The 26,404-nt window shown below is 43.6% G+C and overlaps 1 protein-coding gene across 1 annotated transcript in view; it reads left to right on the top strand.

Moving 5' to 3' along the window:
• The window catches only part of LOC137660195 (laminin subunit gamma-1-like), a 160,198-nt gene that overhangs the window by 114,841 nt on the left and 18,953 nt on the right, over nt 1-26,404 (top strand). The window contains 4 exon segments of the mRNA XM_068394903.1: nt 210-319; nt 3,290-3,310; nt 11,155-11,380; nt 14,666-14,695. Of these exon segments, the coding sequence (XP_068251004.1) occupies nt 210-319; nt 3,290-3,310; nt 11,155-11,380; nt 14,666-14,695 (387 nt within the window).

Genomic DNA, 26,404 nt, shown 5'->3' with positions numbered 1-26,404 from the left:
ATGATGATTGTAACGTGACTTACAATCAAACATTATAATTGTTAGGTAATGATTATAACGTGACTTGCAATCAAGTATTTTAACTGTTACGTAATGGTAATTGTAACGTGACTTGCAATCAAATATTTTAACTGTTAAGTAATGATGATTATAACATGACTTGCAATCAAACATTTTAACTGTTAGCTAATGATGATTGTACTTGACAGGCTCTCGAAGCCTCCAGTGTGCCAGCGATGGACTGTGCCAATGTAAACCTGGCGTGACTGGCGACAAATGCGACAAGTGTGCCGACAACTATTTCGATTTTGGCCCTCAGGTGAGTGACATTATAGTCCTGCCTCTCTCTTAGTGTGGTTTATTCATTAAAGGATTATCTTCAATATCAAATATATGTAAATATTACGCCAAGTCTCTTAATTTCTACCAGCAACTCAACCCATACAATTCACCTGATTTTGATCGGTAATGAAATGATAAAAAATCTGATTTCGATCGATATTGAAATGCAAAATGGCCTGAGTTTGGCTAGCAAAAAAAATGGCACGATGCCTAATTTCGACTAACAAGGAACGACAAGTCTCCTAATTTTGATTTACTATGAACAATCTCCTTGTTTTCCCAAACCACAAATGTTGCCATTCACAACTAAATAGGATTTAGGTGATTTTTTTTTAGGCCTACCCATGAAATGTAGTTAAATAACCAGTAAAACAGGATCTTCGTTTCTGTGCTTAGTTTAACCAAGAGCAGTTATCAATTCTCAGTTTCAAATTTCTTAAGAGCATTTTATTTGGGTGTGGTGCTTTCTTTTCGGTGAGGTAACTAAGCTATTCAGAATATTTATTAGATATATTTTATTTGTCTTTAAAGAGAAACAATTTAGACTCATTCATTTAGAAGTCCTCCTGGCTAGTACAGTGGTAACGTGTTTGTCTCGCATTCGCGTGGCAAGAGATCGATCGCGCCCAGGGCCGTGAATTTAAGCTGTTTACTGGGGAGGCTACTGCTGTGGTAGGGCACCACAGTTGGGGGGTTGGGCTTGCCCGGCTGACATTCTGGTGAGCATCTATTCTGATGGAACTGGAACTGAAACCAGACACCTTTAACCTTTGATCAGGTAGAACTACCTTGTAAAGACAATGAAAATGATACAATATTGGAAAAAAAATAAACCATGTGTTAACAGCAATTGTTTAAAATACCAGTTAAATGTAAAATAATGTTTTTAAGGATCATAATTGGTTAGTTAAAGAAACCTCAAGTTTATGACCACTGTATGAAGCTGGATCTTTAATTAAAGAAAAATTAAGAGAAAAAGAAACTGAACGTGATGCGATCAAGTTCTCTTCAACTATCGGGGATTATTTTGATAGACCGGCCATCTACTGTAAACAATTGCTATATAGTGTAGTAATGGAGCAGTAAAGTATTTCCAATAATAATAGTGATAAAAGTATAATTTTACTGTTATCATTACAAAAATTGAGACCTTTTAAACGAGAGTATCGATAAATTACTGTAATTCTTTGAAATAAAAAACAGATTTGTGCTTTAATTTTCTTCCGTTTGCTTATTTCAAATCTACTAAAAGTATTATGAAGGCTTCTTACCCTGAAAGTTGTTTTACCTTAAGTGACAGTGTTCTGTCAAACGCCTATAAATGTAGTCCTATAACTAGTGATTAGCATACCATATCAAGAGGCAAAGAATATTTTTACCGTAAATACAAATGGAAAACTAGTTAATCTCACGAATTTGATTTATAGGGCCTAGAATTATTTTAAATACAGTAATTAAATAAACCAGTCCTTATGAATTGTATTCTTACTGAATATTTTAAAATTACAAAATAAATATGCAAGAAACTTTTGCATTCGATTTTATATTGTTTTATGGGTAATTACATCTGGTTATAGCAATAAGTAGGTCTGCCCCTTTCAACTCTCCTAGCTACATATGTTTGCAGTTTTCCTTCATAACATTCCTTCTGCCACTGCAATTGATTAGACAATAGACTCTTATCCTTCATCACCTTCACGTAATGGGTCTTCCTCTCTCAACGGGTTGCCAATGCAAGAGCCCGTGTTCTACTTAAGGAGTACCAATCTTACCTAACCGAACCGGTCTACTGCCTTCTTTGCCTTCATAATCAGCCTCCAGTACAGTGGTAACGTGTTTGCCTAGCATTCGCATAGCAGCAGATAGATCCTAACCCAGGCCCGTGAGTTTAAGCTGTTTACTGGGGAGGACACTGCTGTGATTGGGCACCACAGTGGCGGGTTGGGATTGCCCAGCTGACACTTTGGTGAGCATCTATTCTGTTGAAAGTGGAACTGAATCCAGACACTACCTTAATCTTTACTTCCCCTCACCCTTTTCCTTCCTTGTTTTCTTTTGGTCTGGGCTAGATGAGGTCAGTAGGTTGCATATCTCATCGGTCTCTATTTTGGTCGCACTTCACCTTATCCAATTGTTACCTTTCCTTCTTTCTCTTTATTTACAGCATTACTTACTTAACTTTAAAGCCCACTTTGCTCCTGAGGTCTGTTTCATAAGTTTCTAACCATTGGTTATGGGGCGGTACCTCGAATTTATCTTAAAATTCACCTGGCATCAAAATCACACATTTGGTATATGAAATAGCTACTGTATTTGCATATGCAACTTTTTGTACAAAATAATGACATGCAAGGTTAGAAAATAGCACATACGATATGTAATGAGATATAAACACATTTTGGAGATTTTGTGGCATCCCAAGAAGATTTAGGAGTGTTCCTGTATGCATATCGCTTCAAGAACTTACTTTTTGACACACTGGAACATACTTCAATGAATTATTAAGAATTACCTTTTTGGGCTCGAGCCATGTCGTCCTGATGGAATGTCCTTCCGGCAGTTTTCTACTGGTATAATATTTCTGCGAGTGATATTACAAGATAATTATAGTTGGGTATCACAGGGTTCTAACCCCCGGAACTACTATCCTAAGATATCTTGTATAATCAGGGACGCATCCGTAGATAAGAATTACCTTTTTGTTATGTAAACTTTATGCCTCTTTCTTGAGGCTATGTGTTCACTAACCTCATATTTTATTTACTCATTTACTGTATTATACCTTGTAAATATGAATTGTATATAATGTAAATATTAATCTTCTTATGCAAGTATGGACTCCCTACATCAAGATGGTTTCCTAGTTATTACTTTGAGTATCATATTCTTTTCAGTGCGGGATTAATACCTTTCACTATTTTACTTTTTCTTAATGTGTTCTTTTCAGGATAGAGCATTTGGAATAGAGGTCAGGTGCATGCTATTATCTATTCTTGTTTGAATTCTGTATAGCAATTTATAGTAGAAAAGAAAGCTTATGGTTTTACGTCTTCCGGTGCTCGTCCTGTGCATTATGCATAATATTAGTTTTTTTGTTTTACCTTTTTATGAAAAAAAGAAAAAAAGATTTTTCAATATTAAACTTACCCGATAATCATGTAGCTGTCAACTCCGTTGCCCGACAGAATTCTACGGGAGGGATACGCCAGCTATCACTATACTAGAAGGGGGTGTACTCACCAGCGCCACCTGTGGCCAGGTACTGCAGTACTTCTTGTTGACACCACCTCACTTTTTCCTCTGTCGTGCTTCCGGCAAGACGTTCTTGGATACGCTTATGATTTTGGAGTATTGTTCACGGTTTTTGGTGAAGTATTTCTCTAAGATTTCAGCTTTCGCTATACTGGAAACTTTTCTAATTAGCTTAGATAGCTTTTATTTGGTTTTGATTTATGGTTAACGATCTTTTGCTTGATTTGGAATCCCCCTTGACTTGCTCTTTGATTCAAGATGTCTGACCTTTCACAAGCCCCTCCCCATAGACGATGTAGGTCTTGTAATAGGCGTATTCCGAAGGCCTCGGTTGATCCTCACACTGCTTGTTCTGACTGTAGGGAAAGACCCTGTCAGTTGGAAGATCGATGTGAGGAATGCGCCGGACTTTCGGAACTTGAATTTGTTCGATTCCTTAAATATTCAACCAAGTTAGAGAGAGAGAGAGTTAGGAGGAGTTCTTCTCGCTCTTCGCTTTTTTCCTCACCTCATGATCCTCAACCTTTTCCTCCCCCTGTAGTGGCTACCCCCGAACCTACTATTTGTGCTCGGCCTGATATGTCAGTTGTTTTGCGTGCCATTCAGGCTTTAGGTGACAAAGTGGAATCGGTGGTTAGTGACCATAAGTCTCTTTTGGCAGACGTCAAAGAACTTAAGGTCAAAAGTGCAGTGGGAGGTGATAGTGCCAGTGCTGTGACAAGTGCTAGTGTCAGTGCGGTGCCGAGTGCTAGTGTCAGTGTCAGTGTTGTGCGTGAGGGTACTTCTGTGCGTGCCAGTCGTCCTCCCAGTCCGGGACCTCTTGCAAGCTCCCAAGCCCAGGGGAGAAGCAATGTCGAAGGGCAAAAGGGTTCGGCAGGCCTTGATCGGCGCACAGAAGTATCCTCGGTGGTTGCGGGCGTGTCTTACAGAGACCGTTACTCCCACCCGCAGACGATTGAGCCCGTCTTTTACTCGTCTGCAGAAGAAATATCGGGGAGGAAACGCTGGACTCAGGTCTCAAGACCTCTTAAACGTAAAGTCCAGACCTCAAGAGTTCAACAACCCGGATGCAGTCATTGAATTAGCTCTGACTCTCCGCTGTCATCAGGTGACTGTACTCCTCCTAAGAGAGGTAAGGCGATACCTCAACAGACCTCATCTTCTGTTAAGGCTTTGCCTCAGCAGACCTTAGCGTCTGCTGATCCCAAGATGACTTTGCTGCAGTCCATGCAGTCGCAGCTTGCGGTCTTAATGCGTGAGTTTCAGGCTGAGAAGGTTGCACCTCCTCCTGCGAGCGCTCCGCCTCACCGCAGTCCACTCTGCCAGGCGTACGAAGTTGAGGTTCCTCATTCTACCTTACCGCGTTCTGAGTTACCAGTTACCAGCGGTGTGCAGCAATCTCAGCCTTCCTTAAGGCAACCTCAACAATGGGAGCAGGAGTCTTATGCTTTACTTCCTCCTCTTCCTCTTGCGGTTAGACCGTCGAGGCAACAACCTCTTGAGGTACGACAACCTCTTCCATCCATGAGGCAGCCACCTCAGCTCTCGCTGCAGCGACCTCAACTCTCCTCAAGGCGAGAGCCTCAACTCTTAAGGCTAGCACCTCAGGAACCTCAACTCGCGAGACAGGAACTGCGTTCTGCGCAGCCGCTACCTCAACTCTCGCAGCTCACACCTCAGGAACCTCAACTCGTTCCTCAGGAACCTGCTACTGCGCATCCGCTACCCTTGCAGCAAGCGCAACTCTTGAGACAGGAAGCTCATGCTAGGAGTCAGCCACCTCAACCCATGCGCCTACCTTCCTCCACTCTTCTTGACCAGTCTTTGCAGCCTGAACCTCAGGTTTTAACTCAGCAACAGAGACTTGAGGATGAAACCACAAGTGTTTATGCACCCGCTTGTTCAGATTCTGCTGTTCAGCATACCGCTGTTACTTTACCTCTCACTTCGCTACACTCTGGTGATGAGGTTTCTGAGGAGGAAGCTGCGCACCTAGATCCCTCTTCGGACGTGGAGGAACCCAAGTCTTCTCCTCTACCCATTGACTTTCGTAAGGTCCTGGGTCTTTTCAGAGAGGTATACCCGGACCATTTTGTTTCTGCTACCCCCCGCTCTCCTCCATCTGAGTTTTCGCTGGGCATGCAACCGGTTAAGTCAGCCTATACTAAGCTCGTCTTTGCTAGATCCTCTAAGAGAGCTTTAAGAATATTAGGGGATTGGTTGCAGTCCAAACAGCAACTAGGGAAGACTTCCTTTATGTTCCCACCTACTAAGCTCACTTCTAAGGCGGGCGTATGGTATGCCACAGGAGAGGAACCAGGCTTGGGAGTCCCTGCCTCTGCCCAGGCTGATTTCTCAAGTTTGGTCGACTCTCCTCGTAGATCAGCGATGAGGCGCTCTAAGGTCTGCTGGACCTTTTCAGACTTAGACCACTTCTTAAAGGGTGTATTTCGTGCCTTTGAGATTTTCAATTTTCTCGACTGGTGCCTGGGGGCCCTGAGCAAGAAGACCTCCCCTGCGGACAAAGACTCAGCCATGCTTATAATGTCCTGCATGGATAAAGCAATTCGGGATGGGTCCGGCGAGCTTGCTTCAATGTTTGTGTCAGGAGTTCTTAAGAAAAGGGAGCAACTTTGCACTTTTCTTTCTTCCAGCATCACACTTTGTCAAAGGTCTCAACTCCTTTTTGCTCCGCTTTCTAAGTTCTTGTTCCCCGAAGAGCTTATCAAGGATTTGTCTGCGGCCCTGATTCAGAAGGACACTCATGATCTTGTGGCCTCTTCAGCTCGTAAGACTAAGGTTGCTCCCTCAGTTCCCAGGACTTACCGCACCCCAGTGGCTGATACTCCTGCTACAAGGTTTATTCCGCCCTTTCGTGGCAGAGCCCCCAGCCGAGGAAGCTCCCGTCCAGACTCTTCCAGGAGCAGGTCTAGGAAAGGTCCCAAGACTTCAAAAGGCAAACACTGACTCTCCTCCTCTCCAGACAGCAGTAGGAGCCAGACTCAAGACCTTCTGGCAAGCTTGGGAAAAGAGAGGTGCAGACGCCCAGTCTGTCAGGTGGCTAAGGGAGGGTTACAGGATACCATTCTGCCGCAAACCCCCTCTGACCACTTCTCCCATCAACCTCTCTCCCAACTACAAGGAAAAGGACAAGAGGCTAGCGTTGCACCAGGAGGTGTCGCTCCTGTTACAGAAGAAGGCAGTGGTTATAGTCCGGGACCATCAATCCCCGGGCTTCTACAACCGTCTCTTTCTGGTGGCCAAGAAGACAGGAGGTTGGAGACCCTTGCTGGACGTCAGCGCGCTCAATGCTTATGTCACCAAGCAGACGTTCACGATGGAGACGACGAAGTCGGTCCTAGCAGCGGTCAGGCAGGAGGACTGGATGGTCTCGTTGGATCTGAAAGACGCTTACTTTCACGTTCCTATTCATCCAGACTCCCAACCTTTCCTGAGATTCGTTTTTGGAAAGGTTGTGTACCAATTCCAAGCCCTGTGTTTTGGCCTAAGCACAGCTCCTATGGTGTTTACGCATCTGATGAGGAATATTGCAAAATTCCTCCACTTATCGGACATCAGAGCCTCCCTTTATTTAGACGACTGGCTGTTGAGAGCCTCCACGAGTCGTCGCTGTCTGGAGAGTCTCAACTGGACTTTGGACTTGATCAAGGAACTGGGTCTATTAGTCAACTTAGAAAAGTCCCAGCTCATTCCCTCCCAATCCATAGTTTACCTGGGAATGGAGATTCGGAGTCAGGATTTTCGGGCTTTTCCATCGGCCCCAAGGATCAGCCAAGCCCTAGAATGCATCCTGAGCATGCTGAAGAGGAACAGTTGCTCGGTGAGACAGTGGATGAGTCTAACAGGGACCCTGTCATCGTTAGCCTTGTTCGTCGAGTTAGGGAGACTCCACCTCCGCCCTCTCCAATTCCATCTAGCAGCTCATTGGGACAAGGATTTGACGCTCGAAGCAGTCTCTATTCCTGTCACCAAAGAGATGAAGACCACTCTCTTGTGGTGGAAGACCAACCTCCTTCTCAAGGAGGGCCTATCGTTAGCGATTCAGACCCCCAATCTTCATCTCTTCTCGGATGCATCAGACTCGGGCTGGGGCGCGACCTTGAACGGACGGGAATGCTCGGGAACATGGAACAGGGAACAGGAAACGCTCCACATCAACTGCAAGGAGCTGCTGGCAGTTCATATGGCCCTTATGAACTTCAAGTCCCTCCTGCTAGGCAAGGTGGTGGAGGTGAACTCCGACAACACCACAGCCTTGGCTTACATCTCCAAGCAGGGAGGGACCCATTCGAGGAACCTGTACGAGATAGCAAGGGACCTCCTCATTTGGTCAAGAAGTCTAAACCTCACTCTAGTAACGAGGTTCATTCAGGGCAACATGAACGTCTCGGCAGATCGCCTAAGCAGAAAAGATCAAGTCATCCCCACGGAATGGACCCTTCACAAGAGCGTGTGCAACAGACTTTGGACCTTGTGGGGTCAACCTACGATAGATCTGTTTGCCACCTCCATGACCAAGAGGCTTCCGTTGTACTGTTCCCCAGTTCCAGACCCAGCAGCAGTTCATGTGGATGCTTTTCTGCTGAATTGGTCCCATCTCGACCTTTACGCATTCCCACCGTTCAAGATCATCAACAGAGTCATTCAGAAGTTCGTCTCGCACGAAGGGACACGGCTGACGCTGGTTGCTCCCCTTTGGCCTGCAAGAGAATGGTTCACAGAGGTACTACAATGGCTGGTCGACGTTCCCAGGACTCTCCCTCTAAGAGTGGACCTTCTACGTCAACCTCACGTAGACAAGGTACACCCAAACCTCCACGCTCTTCGTCTGACTGCCTTCAGACTGTCGAAAGATTCGCTAGAGCTAGAGGCTTTTCGAAGGAGGCAGCCAGAGCGATTGCCAGAGCAAGGAGGGTATCCACTCGTAGAGTCTACCAATCCAAGTGGGAAGTCTTCCGAAGCTGGTGTAGAGCCAATGCAGTTTCCTCTACCAATACCTCTGTAACCCAAATAGCTGACTTCCTATTACATCTAAGGAATGAGAGATCCCTTTCGGCTCCTACGATTAAAGGGTACAGAAGTATGTTGGCTTCAGTTCTCCGCCACAGAGGTTTGGACCTTTCTTCCAACAAGGACCTTCAAGACATCCTTAAATCTTTCGAGACTTCTAAAGAACGTTGTTTATCCACTCCAGGCTGGAACTTAGACGTAGTCTTAAGGTTCCTTATGTCTCCTAGGTTCGAACCTCTCCAGTCAGCTTCCTTCAAGGACCTTACCCTCAAGACTCTTTTCCTCGTCTAACTTGCAACAGCTAAGAGAGTTAGTGAGGTTCACGCCTTCAGCAAGAACATTGGGTTCACATCCGAATCTGCAACATGTTCTTTACAGCTCGGATTTTTAGCTAAGAATGAACGTCCTTCACGTCCTTGGCCTAGATCGTTTGAAATTCCTAGCCTTTCCAACATGGTGGGTAACGAGCTAGAAAGAGTTCTTTGCCCTGTCAGAGCTCTGAAATATTATCTTAATAGGTCAAAACCTATACGAGGACAGTCAGAAGCCTTATGGTGTGCAATCAAGAAACCTTCGATGCCCATGTCCAAAAACGGAGTTTCGTATTATATAAGGCTTCTGATTAGAGAAGCCCATTCTCACATGAAGGATGAAGACCTTGCTTTGCTGAAGGTAAGGACCCACGAAGTGAGAGCCGTAGCCACTTCGATGGCCTTTAATAAGAACCGTTCTCTGCAGAGCATTATGGATGCAACTTATTGGAGGAGCAAGTCAGTGTTTGCATCATTTTATCTTAAAGATGTCCAGTCTCTTTACGAGAACTGCTACACCCTGGGACCATTCGTAGCAGCGAGTGCAGTAGTAGGTGAGGGCTCAGCCACTACATTCCCTTAATCCCATAACCTTTTTTAACCTTTCTCTTGAATGCTTTTATTGTTGTTTTTTGGGTTGTTACGGTAGGCTAAGAATCCTTCCGCATCCTTTTTTGATTTGGCGGGTGGTCAATTCATTCTTGAGAAGCGCCTGGGTTAGAGGTTGTGTAGAGGTCCTTTAGTATGGGTTGCAGCCCTGTATACTTTAGCACCTTAGAGTTGATTCAGCCTCCTAAGAGGAACGCTGCGCTCAGTAAGGAAGACGAACTTATTAAAGGCAGAGTAACGGTTCAAGTCGACTTCCTTACCAGGTACTTATTATTTCATTGTTATTCTGAATAACTGATTATATGAAATACGGGATACTTAGCTATCCTTTAGTCATGTACACTGGTTTTCACCCACCCCCCTGGGTGTGAATCAGCTACATGATTATCGGGTAAGTTTAATATTGAAAAATGTTATTTTCATTAGTAAAATAAATTTTTGAATATACTTACCCGATAATCATGATTTAATTGACCCGCCCTTCCTCCCCATAGAGAACCAGTGGACCGAGGAAAAAGTGAGGTGGTGTCAACAAGAAGTACTGCAGTACCTGGCCACAGGTGGCGCTGGTGAGTACACCCCCTTCTAGTATAGTGATAGCTGGCGTATCCCTCCCGTAGAATTCTGTCGGGCAACGGAGTTGACAGCTACATGATTATCGGGTAAGTATATTCAAAAATTTATTTTACTAATGAAAATAACATTTTAGACACTTTTCAGTAGTTTTTACCTGAATATGTAGAAGCCATGATATTAAATGCTTTTTTAATTGTAGTTTTAAGATTTTCTAAACAGTTTTATGTTTAAAGTGCAGCACTGTATGTACTTTACTGTATAAAATGTTATGTTTTCTGTGTCAAGATTGTCTGGGTTTAAAGAGTAGATAGTTTTTTAAGTTTTTTTTTTTTCAAAATCATATTTTATTTTGGTATGGCATAAACTCAAATTAATAATGCACATATGTGAAACACAGATGCATTGTTTGATTGGTATGTAAATCTGCTGCACAGCCCCATTCCAGCATTTTTCATAGAATTAGATTCCTAGAATTCCTAACTGCACATCCGACAATAAGCATCATGAAATTCAACCATTTGTTATCCACACTGCAATGACCTTAAATGTGTGTTGTTAGATAAAGTAAACTTGTAAACTGTTGGAACATTTTATCAGATATCCATATTGAATAGAGTACTTATTTATGTTAATTCATCTGACTCCTTAATAAAAAATATCCTTACAATGTTCTTCCCTTTGGGAATTGAATACAGTATATATGAAATGTAAATATAAATTTTATGTAGATTTGTAAATTATCTAAAGCTTAATTTCAAAGTCAAATCAGTAAGCAATTTATTTAGCATTCTTATTTCTTTCTTATAGTAATAGCTATAAATAATCCTCCACTTTTTTCAATCAGTTGATTACTTTAATGTGGTAAGTGGTTATGAAACAACAACAGGAAATTTTTATAGCAGATAGTTGTAGTTTTAGCCACTGGTTTCTTTATAGTACAATAATTACACATGACCCATGAGACATTGGTCAGTTTGTACCTTGGTAATTAATTGCAAAGCATTACATATTTTAAAGTAAACTATTATTTTAGGGATGCAAACCATGCGGTTGCAATGTGGCCGGTAGCCGTGACAACGAAGCCAGCTGCGACCCGAGGAGTGGTGTGTGCGTCTGCAAGAAACACGTTGAGGGACAGCAGTGCGATCAGTGCAAACCCGGCTATTTCAACTTAAATGAAGGAAACACATTTGGGTGCACTCCATGTTTCTGCTATGGTCATTCTTCTATCTGTTCTTCAGCCCATGGATACTCTAAAGGTATGCTGTGTGTAAAGAATTATTTGATTTTCAGAAGGGAAAATAAATAGGAATTTGGTTATCAATTAAAGTAGTGGGATCAAGTTTTTAGCTACATCAATTCAGGGCCTTTGCTACATTTAAGAGGTTCTGGAGTAATGAATATTTATCATATTACTAACCAGGTAATGTGTATTGCTATGACGAAGGAAAGGTATTGCCTGCATTTACTTTATGTATTTGGATGCAATCTTTATTTTTTTCAAATTACTTTGATTTTGATCAGAAAGGCTGGTTTAATCCTACTATTTTATGCAAATCAACAGGATATAAAGTTATATATCCATATGGTTCTATGTCAGGATCTTCAAAATGATATAGGAATTTCTTCAGACCTGCTCATGAATTTCTGGAATATAATTTTACAAGATTCTGATAATTCTCGAGGAGCTTTTTGAACATTGAACGCTGCATCCATTATTTTTTTTATGTGATGATTAAGTTGATAACTTGAAGAAATTATTGTAGGAAAACTTTTGGGCATATCTTTGAAGAGTTGGAATAGAGATTGCAATATTCTGAAACTACAAAAAGACTGTTGAACACTGTACTCAAGAGTATGTAAGAGAAATTTTATGAATGGTATCAAGGTTTAGGCATGGGGGTGGGTTAACCTAATTACAATTAACGTTCGGTTTAGAAAATAGAAATTTGGAGTGGGAGAGGACTTAACTTGAACACAAAAGAACCAGTTATTAATGTTATTGTGGGAGATTCACCTGAATAGAAAGTCAGTGGAGGAGAAAAGAGAATCAGATTGGGCTGACACATCTGCTGTGTTGCTATGTCCTTTACAGTTATACAATACCATTTCATACAGAGTACTAATTTAATTATTTTTTTCGTAAGTTACTAACTAAATTTATCAGGATTTGATGTACAGTATTGTATGTTATTTGATTGTATACAAGAACCTAATGAGTTTCACTTATGGGTACAGAAAACTAATCTAGGTTAAATACTAAATATTGATGGCCATTCTGAGGGGAGCAGGAATTGTTAAATGTTTTTTCTATTTACCATGGAACTGTACTCTTCCCAATACAGTACCATGGTGTACAGCAGTAGTATTTCAATGCACACCAGAATTTAACAGTCACTTAGCCTAGAACATTTTTAAATGAGTTGGAGGTAATGTATTAACCCTTCTGTCACAATCTTGTAACTGGAGGTACTGTAGTTGGAGGAGATGTTTGAGATTTCTAAGATTAAAAGAGTGTAAAGCTTTAAATTCTAGTACAGTAACTCTAATCTAATCTTTCTGTAAGGTTACCACAAGAGATATTCAACTAGTCAGTGTGGTATTCTTATAGAATTGAGAGTAGATTATTGGTAATGGTTAAGTAAATTCTACTACTGATGACACAAGAATTCCAGTCCCTTCGTGTAAACTGCAGATGTAAAAAGGACTGCATGTATAAAGAATTAGGGTAACTAAGGAAAAGAACCTTTAAAAAGAAAACTAATTGGCAATCATTAGAGCATTGTGAGGGGTAGATAGAGATGGTTTGGGCATGCTCGACACACTCCCCATGAGAGATTAGTTCACCAAACAATTAACTGGGCTCCACAAGGCACTAGAAGAGTTGGAAGACCCAGGCCTACATGGCTGAGAACTATGAAATGTGAAGTGGGAGATGATGAGATGATAGAGACGACTGGTGAAATCTAACCAAGGCTCTTTGTGTCAATAGGTGTAGTAGGAGATGATGATGAGGATGAGAGCATTTAGAAAAAAAAAAAAATTGCTCTCCTAGTGTGCTGTGTGTGTTGGGATGCATTCACACGACTAGGCAGTGCCTGGCGGGCAAGCATCATTACAAGAACATGATGGGTAGAGGCAATAAACACCAATGATGTCAGAAGTGAAAAGAGAATGGGTAAACAACTGATATGTGGCATAGGCTAGGACAGGTTCTTTGATTACAGTCTGCAATAAAGGTTCTAAAAGAGTGTGAAGTGCGAGACCTATCGGGATTAAAACATGACAGGACCGAGCAGTGTCCTAGGGCAAACATTATCACCAGAACACCATGGATAGTGGTAATGTGCACAGATGATGTCAGAAGCAATAACACAGTGGGAAAACAATCTCACAGCTGTGTTTCAGAGTTTGCAGTTTGGCCAAGGAACAACAACACAAGTAGGGACATGATTCCAGAAGTAATATGTTTATTGTGTGACATCTGACTGTTAATTTCTTGAAGTATTATTTGAAGCATTATAAAGGGTTGTGCAGCCTTTAGAAATATTCCATAATGTGTTGGGGTTTATCCTTGTGTACAGTCCTTTAATTTCTTAAGTCTAATTCAAATCTATCTTGCAGTTCATGTAAAATCATAATGTGGGTTCCTCTAGCAATTCCTCAAAAGTGTAGCAATTATAATGTTTGAATACTGTTTTCTTCATTTAAATTTGCTGCCCACTTTGGTGATGTTATCAGACCATACCGGACTGGAACAATCTTACTTCTGGGCCCAAAGTTTGAGAGAGTTGAGTAACTGTGTGTAGACATAGGTTTTTCATCTTTGCCCACCAGTCTTTTCCTTGTGAACTCATAAACATGTCAAAGGGCTAAGCTAGAACTGGTAACACTGGTTGTTGCCAGATTCATGCCTTGTGTTTTTCACTTATGACATTGTCTGGTAACCTTTTTTTGCCTGATCGTGTTGATCCACCGCAAGACAGAATTTAGGATCAGTTAGAATGATCTTTTAGAGAAAGCAAGAAAAAAGGATAGTTGGAGATATTTGGCAGTTGCCCTTTACATTACATAGTGTTGGAGGCATTAGTTAGCATAGATTACCAAGGTTATAAACAAATTATTTTATATGGATTTTGAATGGCAAGTAAACCTTTAGGACAGTAAGTCTAATAAAAACCATTTGAAATCACTGTTCACTTTAGAAATCTAACTATATGCAAACTCCATACTTATTATATGCTAGAATATTTCAAAGAACTTGCAAAAATCCTAAATTGTTACCCATTTACAAGACAATTGGCAAGATATTGGTAAAAAAACTGAAATTACTGGTACCATATCTGATTTTTACACCTCTTCTATTTATACTAATGCATTGTAGGTCTTGCATTGGTGAAGCTCCCTAGAAAGTTATTTTGAAATTTTGGATTGTGTTGGAACATTACTATAGGGTGAATGCAGACTAAAAATGAAAGCATGGATTGGGTATAAACAAATAACATTTGTTTTTTCATTCTGTTTTTTAATCTTTTTTATTATAGGGGTATTGGTAATACCAGTCACTGTTGATTGTAAGTATTGCCTAGTATAGATATTTTTTATAATAGAAAGTTTTTTATAATAGAAAGGTAAATAAATAAATAACACTTAGAAAAGTTAACTGAAGACTGTATATTCATAATTTTGCTTTATCCAGATGATAAGATTCTAAGCCTAACTTGCAAAGAAAGTGATTAGGCTTAAAGATTTTTATTACCTTTGATAGAGTAAATAATCATTGATTAACTCAGGCTTTGAATGTTACTCTATTTATGTTCTAGTTTGTATGTTGTCTTTAAAAGGCGTTAATTTGCTTTATTGGCCTGTAGAAGCAAGAAATAGCTTTTTGAGGATACAATGTTTAACTTATGTTAAGCTGAATGTTGTCATTTTTGTCTAAGAATGTTTTGAATGATTGAAATATTGAAAGCTTAATTATTTTCATGTCTATTACAGTAATTAACTTAAATCCTTATTCTAATTACTGTAATAGTTTTTGATAAGTGCAGTCGTAACATATTAAGTTAGATATAGTAACCCAGGATTTGTTATAGTAATTCTGGATTAGTTCATTTCAATAAGCATCAAAGTAAACTTTATTTCATTTTAATTTGGTTTTCTGTTAATTGTCTGTTAATTACCTCCGTTAAGGAGGTCATAAAATTGAGTCACTTTATTTATTTGTCTGTATGTCTTTTAATTCTGTATAACATGCAGTTTGTGTACAGTCAGCATTTAGATTTTTGCAGGAAAAGCTTTTAGAGGCAAAAGCTATGTGATGTATTTAGCATCTTTTTATTCTATACTATACCATGAAATGTGTTCTTTAACAAAGAAACCCTTCCACACTATGATTTTTCCTCAATTGCGTATCAGTATCATACATACTGTACAAAATGGAAGTTAATAACTTAATGTGGATACATTCTTAAAGCATTCTACTTTCTGTCCAATTTCAATATTCAATAAGGTTTGTAGAGAAAATATCATTACTTCGACTCTCATTGTACCTTGTTTCTTTCTCTTGTAGTGTTTGTTAGTTTTATAAAACCTTACTTTGACTAGTATTTAAACTTTTCAATATTAAACTTAGCCGGTGATTATATAAGCTGCAGCTCTGCTGCCCGACAGAAAAACTCTACGTTCAAAATACGCCAGCGATCGCTATGCAGGTAGGGGGTGTACATCAACAGCGCCATCTGTCGAGCAGGTACTCAGTACTCAATGTAAACACAGAACTCAATTTTCTCTCTGTCGTGCCACCGGCAAGACCTACTAAATTCGCTGTTGCTTACTGGATTGGTTTTCACATATTTTGGTGAAGTACACATTTCTAGTTATTAGCTTTCGCTTTGCAGACGTTATCTTCAATACATCCTTGCATTCTTTTATTGATTTTGGATTATTTGTTGACGACTTTGGATAGATTTTGAATTCCCCTTTGACTAATTCAAGATGGCTGACCCTTCTCAAGTCCCTAAATTCAGGAAATGTAATGCTAGGGACTGTTCAAGGCGTCTTCCGAAGGCCTCTATCGATCCTCACACCGTTTGTTCCAATTGTCGGGATAAGACCTGTCAATTGGAAGATCGATGTGAGGAATGCGTTGGGCTTTCGGAATTCGATTTCATCGAATTCCAGAAATACACACGTAGGCTAGAGAGAGATAGAGTCAGGAGAAGTTCATCTCGCTCCGTTGATTTTTCCTCTCCTCATGCCCCACAACCTATTCCTTCCCCTGTAGTGGTTGCTCCTGATCCCCCTTCTAGCACTCAACAACCTTCGATGGCAGATATGATGCGTGCCATCCAGGCTCTGGGTGAGAGAGTCGAGTCATTGGCGAGTGACCGTAACCAACTCATGGCAGACGTCAAGGAGTTGAAGTGTAAGAGTGCAGTGGGTAGTGACAAAGTGAGTGGTAGTGTTGTGGAAAGTGTTGTAGATAGTGTTGCGCTTGAGGGTTCGTCTGTTCGTGTCTGTCGTCCTCCCAGTCCGGGACCTCTTGCAAGCTCCCAAGCCCAGGGGAGAAGCAATGTCGTACGACCAAAGGGTTCGAGAGGCTTTAATCAGCGAACAGACGTTCCCTCCGTGGTTTCGGACGTATCTAACCAAGATCGCCCCACCCACACGAAGACGAGAGAGCCCATTTATTCCTCGTCTGCGGAAGATGTTTCTCGAAAGAAACCATGGACCAAGGTCTCGCGGCCTCTTAAACGCAAGTCGGTCCCTTCCGCGCAAGTCCAACGGCCCAGTTGTAGCCACTGGGTCAGTTCGGACTCGCTGCAGTCTTCTGATGACTGCACACCTCCTAAGAGAGGCAAAGCGGTACCGCATCAGGCAGTAACACCGTCTGTTGCCGCACCTGCTACTGTGGACCCTAAGTGGTCTTTGCTGCAGACCATGCAGACACAGTTAACGTCATTAATGCAGGACTTTCGTGCGGAGAAGGTTGACGCTGCACCAACCGCTAGCCTACAACCACCCACGGTTGTGCGTCCAGTGGACGCTGAGGCTACCTTCTCCCGCACTCCAGCTGTGAGAGTCCCGCCACCCATGCGTTCCAGTGTACCCTGCCAGCCGCATGTTGACGTTCAGCGACGCACGGAACCTTCCGTTGACGTTCGCGAGTTACAACAACAACCTAAGCTGTTTTGTTTTGACGCGGTGCGTCAACCTCCGCAACCCAGTGTGGTTACCACTACTCGCCCACAGCAGACTAGACAGTCTGGAGTAGACGCTTTGCGCCCCCACGCTGCTATGGTTGTTGCCAGCTCACAGACTGGGCAACAGTTCCATGACGTTGCGTCCGGTTCAGTCGCGCATGCACCCGTGCTGCCGGACTCAGCTGACCAGCCAATTCCTACTCCTTTGCCGCTTCCTCCTCAGTATTCAGATGATGGACTCTCTGATGATGACGACGCTGCACACATTGACGACCCGCATACGGACATCGACGAACCCAAGACCACGCAACCCTCCTTGGACTTTAGGAAAGTTCTTGCACTGTTCAGGGAGATGTATCCTGATCAGTTTGTTTCTGCGGCCCCACGCTCTCCTCCATCTGAGTTCGCTTTAGGCACGCAGTCATCCGCGCCTGCCTTTACGAAGCTCGTCCTCGCCCGCTCGTCTAAGAGAGCTTTACGAGTGTTGGGAGAATGGATGCAGTCCAAAAAGCACCTTGGGAAGACAGCATTCACGTTTCCCCCTGCGAGACTCTCTTCCAGATTGAGCGTCTGGTATGCCACGGGAGAAGTTCTCGGCTTGGGAGTTCCTGCCTCTGCCCAGGGCGACTTCTCAAGTCTAGTAGACTCTCCCCGCAGGCTAGCCATGAGACACTCCAAGATTTGTTGGACTCCTTCAGACTTAGACCATCTGATGAAAGGAGTGTTCAGAGCCTTCGAGGTTTTTAACTTTTTGGATTGGTGTTTGGGAGCGTTGAGCAGGAAGATCTCCCCTTCTGACAAGGAAACTTCCATGCTCATTATGTCCTGCATGGACAAGGCCATACGGGACGGTTCCAGTGAGCTTGCGGCTTCGTTCGTTTCCGGGGTCCTCAAGAAACGGGAAAACCTTTGCTCCTTCTTGTCAGCTGGAGTAACACAGTGTCAGAGATCGGAACTTATGTTTGCTCCTCTCTCAAAGTGCCTTTTCCCAGAGGAGTTGATAAAGGAGATTGCTGCCTCCTTGATTCAAAAAGACACGCATGACCTGGTTGCGTCCTCTGCCCGCAAAGCCACCCCTTTGCCTACCTTGTCTAGACCCAGGATGGACACTCCAGCGTCCAGATTCATTCCGCCCTTTCGTGGCAGAGCCTCCAGCAGAGGAGGTGCTCGTGCCGAAGGGAGACGTGGGAATAAGAAGAAAGGTACCAAGTCCTTTAAGGGCAGAGTCTGACTGCCACCTTCTTCAGACAGCAGTGGGAGCCAGACTCAAGAACTTCTGGCAGACCTGGGAGAAAAGGGGCGCAGATGCACAATCTGTGAAGTTGCTCAGAGAAGGGTACAAGATCCCGTTTGTACGCAAACCCCCTCTAGCAACGTCTCCCATCGATCTTTCTCCCAGGTACAGAGAGGAGGACAAGAGACTAGCTTTGAAGCAAGAGGTGTCTCTCTTACTAGAAAAGGGAGCGGTAGTCAAAGTCCGGGACCATCAATCCCCGGGCTTCTACAACCGTCTCTTCTTAGTGGTAAAGAAGACAGGAGGGTGGAGGCCGGTGCTAGACGTCAGTGCGCTGAATGTGTTTGTCACAAAGCAGACGTTCGCCATGGAGACCACAAAGTCTGTTCTAGCAGCGGTCAGGAAGGAAGACTGGATGGTCTCTTTAGACCTAAGGGACGCTTACTTTCACGTCCCCATCCACCCAGATTCCCAACCTTTTCTGAGGTTCGTTTACGAAAAGGTTGTCTACCAATTTCAAGCCCTGTGCTTTGGCCTAAGCACGGCTCCTCTTGTCTTTACGAAACTGATGAGGAATATTGCCAAATTCCTGCATTTAGCGGACATCAGAGCCTCCCTCTATTTGGACGACTGGCTTCTAAGAGCTTCTTCCAGTCGTCGCTGTCTGGAGAATCTAAAGTGGACTCTAGATCTGACCAAGGAATTGGGTCTCCTGGTCAATATGGAAAAGTCCCAACTGGTCCCATCCCAAACTATAGTGTACTTAGGGATGGAGATTCACAGTCAAGCTTTTCGGGCTTTTCCGTCGGCCCCCAGAACAAGTCAAGCCCAAGGATGCATCCAGAACATGCTAAAGAAGGACCGATGTTCAGTCAGACAGTGGATGAGTCTGATAGGGACGCTTTCATCCCTGGAACAGTTCATTTCGTTAGGGAGACTGCACCTCCGTCCCCTTCAATTTCACCTAGCTGTTCACTGGAAAAAGGACAAGACGCTAGAAGCGGTCTCGATCCCCATTTCCGAGAAGATGAAGTCATCACTGACTTGGTGGAAGGACAACATCAACCTCAGAGAGGGTCTGCCCCTGGCTGTTCAGACCCCCAACCACGTTCTCTTCTCGGACGCATCGGACACGGGCTGGGGTGCGACATTAGACGGTCGGGAATGCTCGGGAACTTGGAACTCGAATCAAAGAACGTTACATATCAACTGCAAGGAGCTACTGGCAGTTCATCTGGCCTTGAAAAGCTTCAAGTCCCTCCTTCTAGGCAAGGTGGTGGAGGTGAACTCAGACAACACCACGGCCTTGGCGTACATCTCCAAGCAAGGAGGGACCCATTCTATGATGTTGTACGAGATCGCAAGGGACCTCCTCACCTGGTCAAGAGATCTAAACCTTTCTCTAGTAACGAGGTTCATTCAAGGCAACATGAATGTCATGGCGGATTGCCTCAGTCGGAAGGGTCAAATCATCCCAACAGAATGGACCCTACACAAGGATGTGTGCAAGAGACTATGGGCCACATGGGGCCAACCTACCATAGATCTGTTTGCAACCTCGATGACCAAGAGGCTCCCAATTTATTGCTCGCCAATCCCGGACCCAGCAGCAGTTCATATAGATGCCTTTCTACTGGATTGGTCCCATCTAGACCTTTATGCATTCCCCCCGTTCAAGATTGTCAACAAGGTACTGCAGAAGTTCGCCTCTCACGAAGGGACAAGGTTGACGTTAGTTGCTCCCCTCTGGCCCGCGAGAGAATGGTTCACCGAGGTACTTCAATGGCTGGTGGACGTTCCCAGAACTCTTCCTCTAAGAGTGGACCTTCTACGTCAGCCACACGTAAAGAAGGTACACCCAAGCCTCCATGCTCTTCGTCTGACTGCCTTCAGACTATCGAAAGACTCTCGAGAGCTAGAGGCTTTTCGAAGGAGGCAGCCAGGGCGATTGCTAGAGCAAGGACATCCACTCTTAGAGTCTACCAGTCGAAGTGGGAAGTTTTCCGAAACTGGTGCAAGTCGGTATCAGTATCCTCAACCAGTACCTCTGTAACCCAAATAGCTGACTTCCTATTATACCTGAGGAAGGAAAGATCTCTTTCAGCTCCCACGATCAAAGGTTACAGAAGCATGTTGGCAGCAGTGTTCCGTCACAGAGGCTTAGATCTTTCTAACAACAAAGATCTACAGGACCTCCTTAAGTCTTTTGAGACCTCGAAGGAGCGTCGTTTGGCTACACCGGGTTGGAATTTAGACGTGGTGCTAAGATTCCTTATGTCAGAAAGGTTCGAGCCACTACAATCAGCCTCCTTTAAAGATCTCACTTTAAAGACTCTTTTCCTCGTTTGCTTAGCAACAGCTAAAAGAGTCAGTGAGATACACGCCTTCAGCAGGAACATCGGATTTTCATCTGAAACGGCTACATGTTCTTTACAGCTTGGTTTTCTAGCCAAAAACGAGCTACCTTCTCGTCCTTGGCCGAAATCGTTCGATATTCCAAGCCTTTCAAATTTGGTTGGAAATGAACTAGAAAGAGTCTTATGCCCTGTTAGAGCTCTTAAGTTCTATTTAAGACGAACTAAACCTTTACGAGGACAGTCAGAAGCTTTATGGTGTGCTATTAAGAAACCTTCTTTACCGATGTCAAAGAATGCAGTTTCCTATTATATCAGACTGTTGATACGAGTAGCTCATTCCCATCTGAATGAGGAAGACCATGCTTTGCTGAAGGTAAGGACACATGAAGTTAGAGCTGTCGCAACTTCAGTGGCCTTTAAACAAAATAGATCTCTGCAGAGTATAATGGACGCAACCTATTGGAGAAGCAAGTCAGTGTTCGCGTCTTTTTATCTTAAAGATGTCCAGTCTCTTTACGAGAACTGCTACACCCTGGGACCATTCGTAGCAGCGAGTGCAGTAGTGGGTGAGGGCTCAACCACTACATTCCCCTAATTCCATAACCTTTTTTAATCTTTCTCTTGAAATGTTTTTTATTGTTGTTTTTTGGGTTGTCCGGAAGGCTAAGAAGCCTTTCGCATCCTGGTTGATTTGGCGGGTGGTCAAATTCTTTTCTTGAGAAGCGCCTAGATTAGAGGTTTTGATGAGGTCCTTTAGTATGGGTGGCAACCCTTGATACTTCAGCTCCTAGGAGTCGCTCAGCATCCTAAGAGGATCGCGAGGCTCAGTAAGGAAGACGTACTTAAAAAAGGCAGAGTAATTGTTCAAGTCGACTTCCTTACCAGGTACTTATTTATTTTATGTTTGTTATTTTGAATAACTGCTAAAATGAAATACAAAATACTTAGCTCATAATAATGTAAACAAGTAATGCTGGTCTCTACCCACCCCCCTGGGTGTGAATCAGCTTATATAATCACCGGCTAAGTTTAATATTGAAAAATGTTATTTTTATTAATAAAATAAATTTTTGAATATACTTACCCGGTGATTATATATTAAAGGACCCTCCCTTCCTCCCCAATAGAGACCCAGTGGACCGAGGAGAAAATTGAGTTCTGTGTTTACATTGAGTACTGAGTACCTGCTCGACAGATGGCGCTGTTGATGTACACCCCCTACCTGCATAGCGATCGCTGGCGTATTTTGAACGTAGAGTTTTTCTGTCGGGCAGCAGAGCTGCAGCTTATATAATCACCGGGTAAGTATATTCAAAAATTTATTTTATTAATAAAAATAACATTTTTCAATATTAAACTTACCCGATAATCATGTAGCTGTCAACTCCGTTGCCCGACAGAATTCTATGGAGGGATACGCCAGCTATCACAATACTAGAAGGGGGTGTATTTACCAGCGCCACCTGTGGCCAGGTACTCAAGTACTTCTTGTTGACACCTCCTCAATTATTCCTCTGTCGTGCTTCCGGCAAGACGTTCTGGGATACGCTATATGTTCTTGGAGTATTTTCACGACTTTGGTGAAGTATTTCTCTTTGATTTCGGCTGTCGCTTTACTGGAAACTTCTATATTAGCTTAGTTAGCTTTTGGAATTAATTTGATTATTTATGGTGACGAGAGAGTATGAACTCTCGTTCACTTTTCAATGGCCGACCCTTCCCTTAGACGGAAGTGTTGGTGTCTAAGAGAGTATAGACTCTCTTTCTTAATTTTGCTTAACAAAAGTTATAGATTTATTTTATATCTCTCCGCCTCTTATAGGCCTCTTCGATTAACTTCCTTTTATTATAAACTCATTAAAATTAATTTTTATATTTGTTTATATTCGACCTTCCTAATAGTAGGCGGTCTTTTACCGAAGTTAATAAACTTTGAGCCCGTCATTTCGGTTTTACCTGTTAACATATTATGCTATTTCCGCCACAGAGTTTGAAAGATTTTCTTTGACAGTCTCGTACTGTTTTCAAAGTTGAACTAACGTTTTGTTTTGTCTCTGCAGTTGTTGACGTTCAGAACGTTCAACTTGCACTCTATCGTTACGATAGAGAAAGAATGTTCACGGTTTCACGTTGCAGTAAGAGTAACCGTGTCTAGCGTTTTGTTCATTCTTTCTTAACTTAATGGTTTTGATCCTAATAAAGGAACTTTTCAGTTTTTTCCTTTAACAATAATATGTTTTAACGATATATATGATTGGGCTCTTCTCTCAGGTTCTAAGTCAAGAGAGAGAGAGAGAGAGAGAGATAGAGACGGAGGGAGAAAGAGGATAAACGTTTCATTCAAGCCTGCCAGGCGTACGAGTAACGTCGTTATCGATTTTGCTCTTCTCCCTAGTCTCTTTAGGGGAAGAAACTAAACGTTTCTAGAGTGATCTAGTGTTTAGTCTCTTTCCAACCACTGAATTATCTTTCATTAGATTTTTCTGTTACATTGTAATTCTGTTTTCGCAATTACTAACTTTGAGAAAGGATAGAATTGCGTATTTCAGGTACAAACCACTTAAAGTTTCGAGTTCAGTGAAATAAGTGCAAACAGAAATCAAAGTGATAAGTGATTAGTGCGTGAGGGTACTTTTGTGCGCGCCAGTCGTCCTCCCAGTCCGGGACCTCTTGCAAGCTCCCAAGCCCAGGGGAGAAGCAATGTCGAAGGGCATAAGGGTTCAGCAGGCCTTGATCGGCGCACAGAAGTATTCTCGGTGGTTGTGGGCGTGTCTTACCGAGACCGTCACTCCCACCCGCAGACGATTGAGCCCTTATTTTGCTCGTCTGCAGAAGAGATTAGGGGAGAAATAAAGGCAGAGTAACGCTGGTCTCAGGTCTCAAGACCTCTTAAACGTTAAGTCCAGACCTATGCCAGACGTACGAAGTTAAAGTTCACAACCCGAATGCAGTCATTGGGTTAGCTCTGACTCTCCTCAGTCATCAGTTGATTACACTCCGCCTAAGAGGAGTAAGGTTCTGCCACAACAGATCTCTGCTGTTAAGGTTTTACCTCAGCAGAACTTAGTGTTTGCCGACCCCAAGTTAACTCTACTGCAGTCCATACAGTCACAACTTTCGGTCTTGATGCGTGAGTGTCGGGCTGAGAGTGTTGCGCCTCCGCCTCCGCCTACACTCCCCCCCCGCCTATGATCGCTCCGCCTGATCACAGTACCACCTGCCAGGCGTACGATGTTGTGAACTCTACTACAGTCCATGCAAGCACAGCTTTCGGACTTGATGCGTGAGTGTCGGGCTGAGAGTGTTGCTCCTCCGCCTCCGCCTACACTCCCTCCACCTACACTCGCTCCGCCTGTTCACAGTACCACCTGCCAGGCGTACGATGTTGTGGACTCTACTACAGTCCATGCAAGCACAGCTTTCGGACTTGATGCGTGAGTGTCGGGCTGAGAGTGTTGCTCCTCCGCCTCCGCCTACACTCCCTCCACCTACACTCGCTCCGCCTGATCGCAGTACCACCTGCCAGCAGTTCCACCTGCCAGGCGTACGATGTTGAGCCACGTGCTGAGTTTGCTGTTCCCTGTGGTGTTCAACCTCCGCCTTCCTTAAGGCAACCTTTACATTGGGATCAGGAGGATTATACCTCTCTTCCTCCGCCTCCACTTGCTGCTCCACCAGTGATGCAACACTCGGTTGAGGTACAACAACCTCTCCCGTCCATGAGTCAGTCTCCTCAGCTCTCGCTGCAGCGAGCTCAACCCTCCACAAGGCAAGCACCACAACACCTTAGCCTTGCGCCTCAGGAGCCTCAGCTTGCGAGACATTTACCTTGTTCTGCGCAGCCTCTTCATCATCGCGCTCCGCTCACACCACAGGAACTGGAACTTGCTACTCCGCTTCTGCCAACCGCTCAGCAAGCGCAACCCTTGGGTTCAACCACTCATGCTAGGAGTCAGCCTCCTCCACCCATGCGCCTTCCTTCTGCTTGTCTTTTATTCAGCCTTTGCAGACTGAGCCTCAGGTGTTCCCTCATCGGAGTCTTGAAGAGGAAACCACAACTATTGTTGTTCCAGCTCGTTCTGACTCTGCTGTTCAGCATACCATGGTTTAAACCCCATGCAAGCATGCATAAAGCACTCTAGCACTGGTCATGGAATTTCTGAGAAATGTTAAACGCCATGCACACGCTCTGCTTTCCTTACAGCAGGCTCTGCTTACAGCAGGCTCTGCTTACTACATGCTCAGCATACAGCATGCTCTGCATTCAGCATGCTCTGCATACAACATGCTCTGCATACAGCATGCTCTGCATTCAGCATGCTCTGCATACAACATGCTCTACATACAGCATGCTCTGCATACAGCATACTCTGCATACATCATGCTCTGCATACCTTACCGCATGCTTCTCAACACATCTTGGGTTGTTGCCAACGCACTAGACTGTCAAGCAGTTTCATAACGTTGCCTTCTAGTCTGCTGCTTTTGCACCAGTGAACCCTCACTCAGAGAACTTAGCTTTTCTAGGATAAGGTCCCTGTAGATGAAAAAGTTCTTTTCTCCCTCCTTCTGATATTCCCTTGAGGACTCTGTCATTTGGAGGGAGCCTTTAGCTGCATAACCTCTTATGGACTTTTATTTAAGCATAACATGCTTACAGGGAAGGTAATGGTTCCACTTCAGCCGCTAATCCCGTCTGTTACCACACCTGCTCCCATAGACCTTGAGCTGTGTTGCATGACATGCAGTCCAAGCTTAGTCCTTGTTAGAGGATTTTTTTGTTTACGGAGTCAATGTGTCACGGGGAAGACGTTCAACAACCAACAGAAGGGACTTGTGGTGACGCAGTGCGGCAACCTCAGCAACCCGTTAAGGAGTTGTCTGTACGACCCAGACAGTCTAGACAGATTCGGGTTGTCACTGTACTTCCTCGCTTGCCCATGATTGACAGTTTACAGACTGTGCAGCAGTATCATGATCTTGTGTCCGGCTCCGTCAGACGACTGGCTTTTAAGAGCTCCCACAAGTCGTCGCTGTCTGGAGATTTTCAAATGGACTATGGATCTGACCAAGGAACTGGGCCTCCTGGTCAATTTTGAGGAGTCTCAGCTCGTTCCATCCCAGACCATTGTCTCCTTGGGTATGGATCTTCAGAGTCGAGCTTTTCGGACTTGTCCGTCGGCCCCAAGGATCTTCCAAGCCCTAGAATGCATCCAGAGCATGCTGAGAAGGAACCGATGCTTAGTCAGGCAGTGGATGAGTCTAACAGGGACACTTTCATCGCTGGCCCTGTTCATCGAGTTAGGGAGACTCCACCTCCGCCCCCTTCAGTATCATCTAGCTGCTCACTGGATAAAGGACATGACGCTAGAGACGGGCTCAGTTCCTGTTTCCGAAGAGATGAGGTCTACTCTAACGTGGTGGAAGAACAGCATTCTTCTCAAGGAAGGTCTACCATTGGCTGTTCAGACCCCCGACCACCGTCTC

Source organism: Palaemon carinicauda, chromosome 20 (assembly GCF_036898095.1).
Source record: "Palaemon carinicauda isolate YSFRI2023 chromosome 20, ASM3689809v2, whole genome shotgun sequence".
In the NCBI taxonomy this organism is placed as follows: Eukaryota; Metazoa; Arthropoda; class Malacostraca; order Decapoda; family Palaemonidae; genus Palaemon; species Palaemon carinicauda.
Note: the sequence above shows the minus strand (reverse complement) of the source record. Positions and strands in the feature narration are given on the sequence as shown.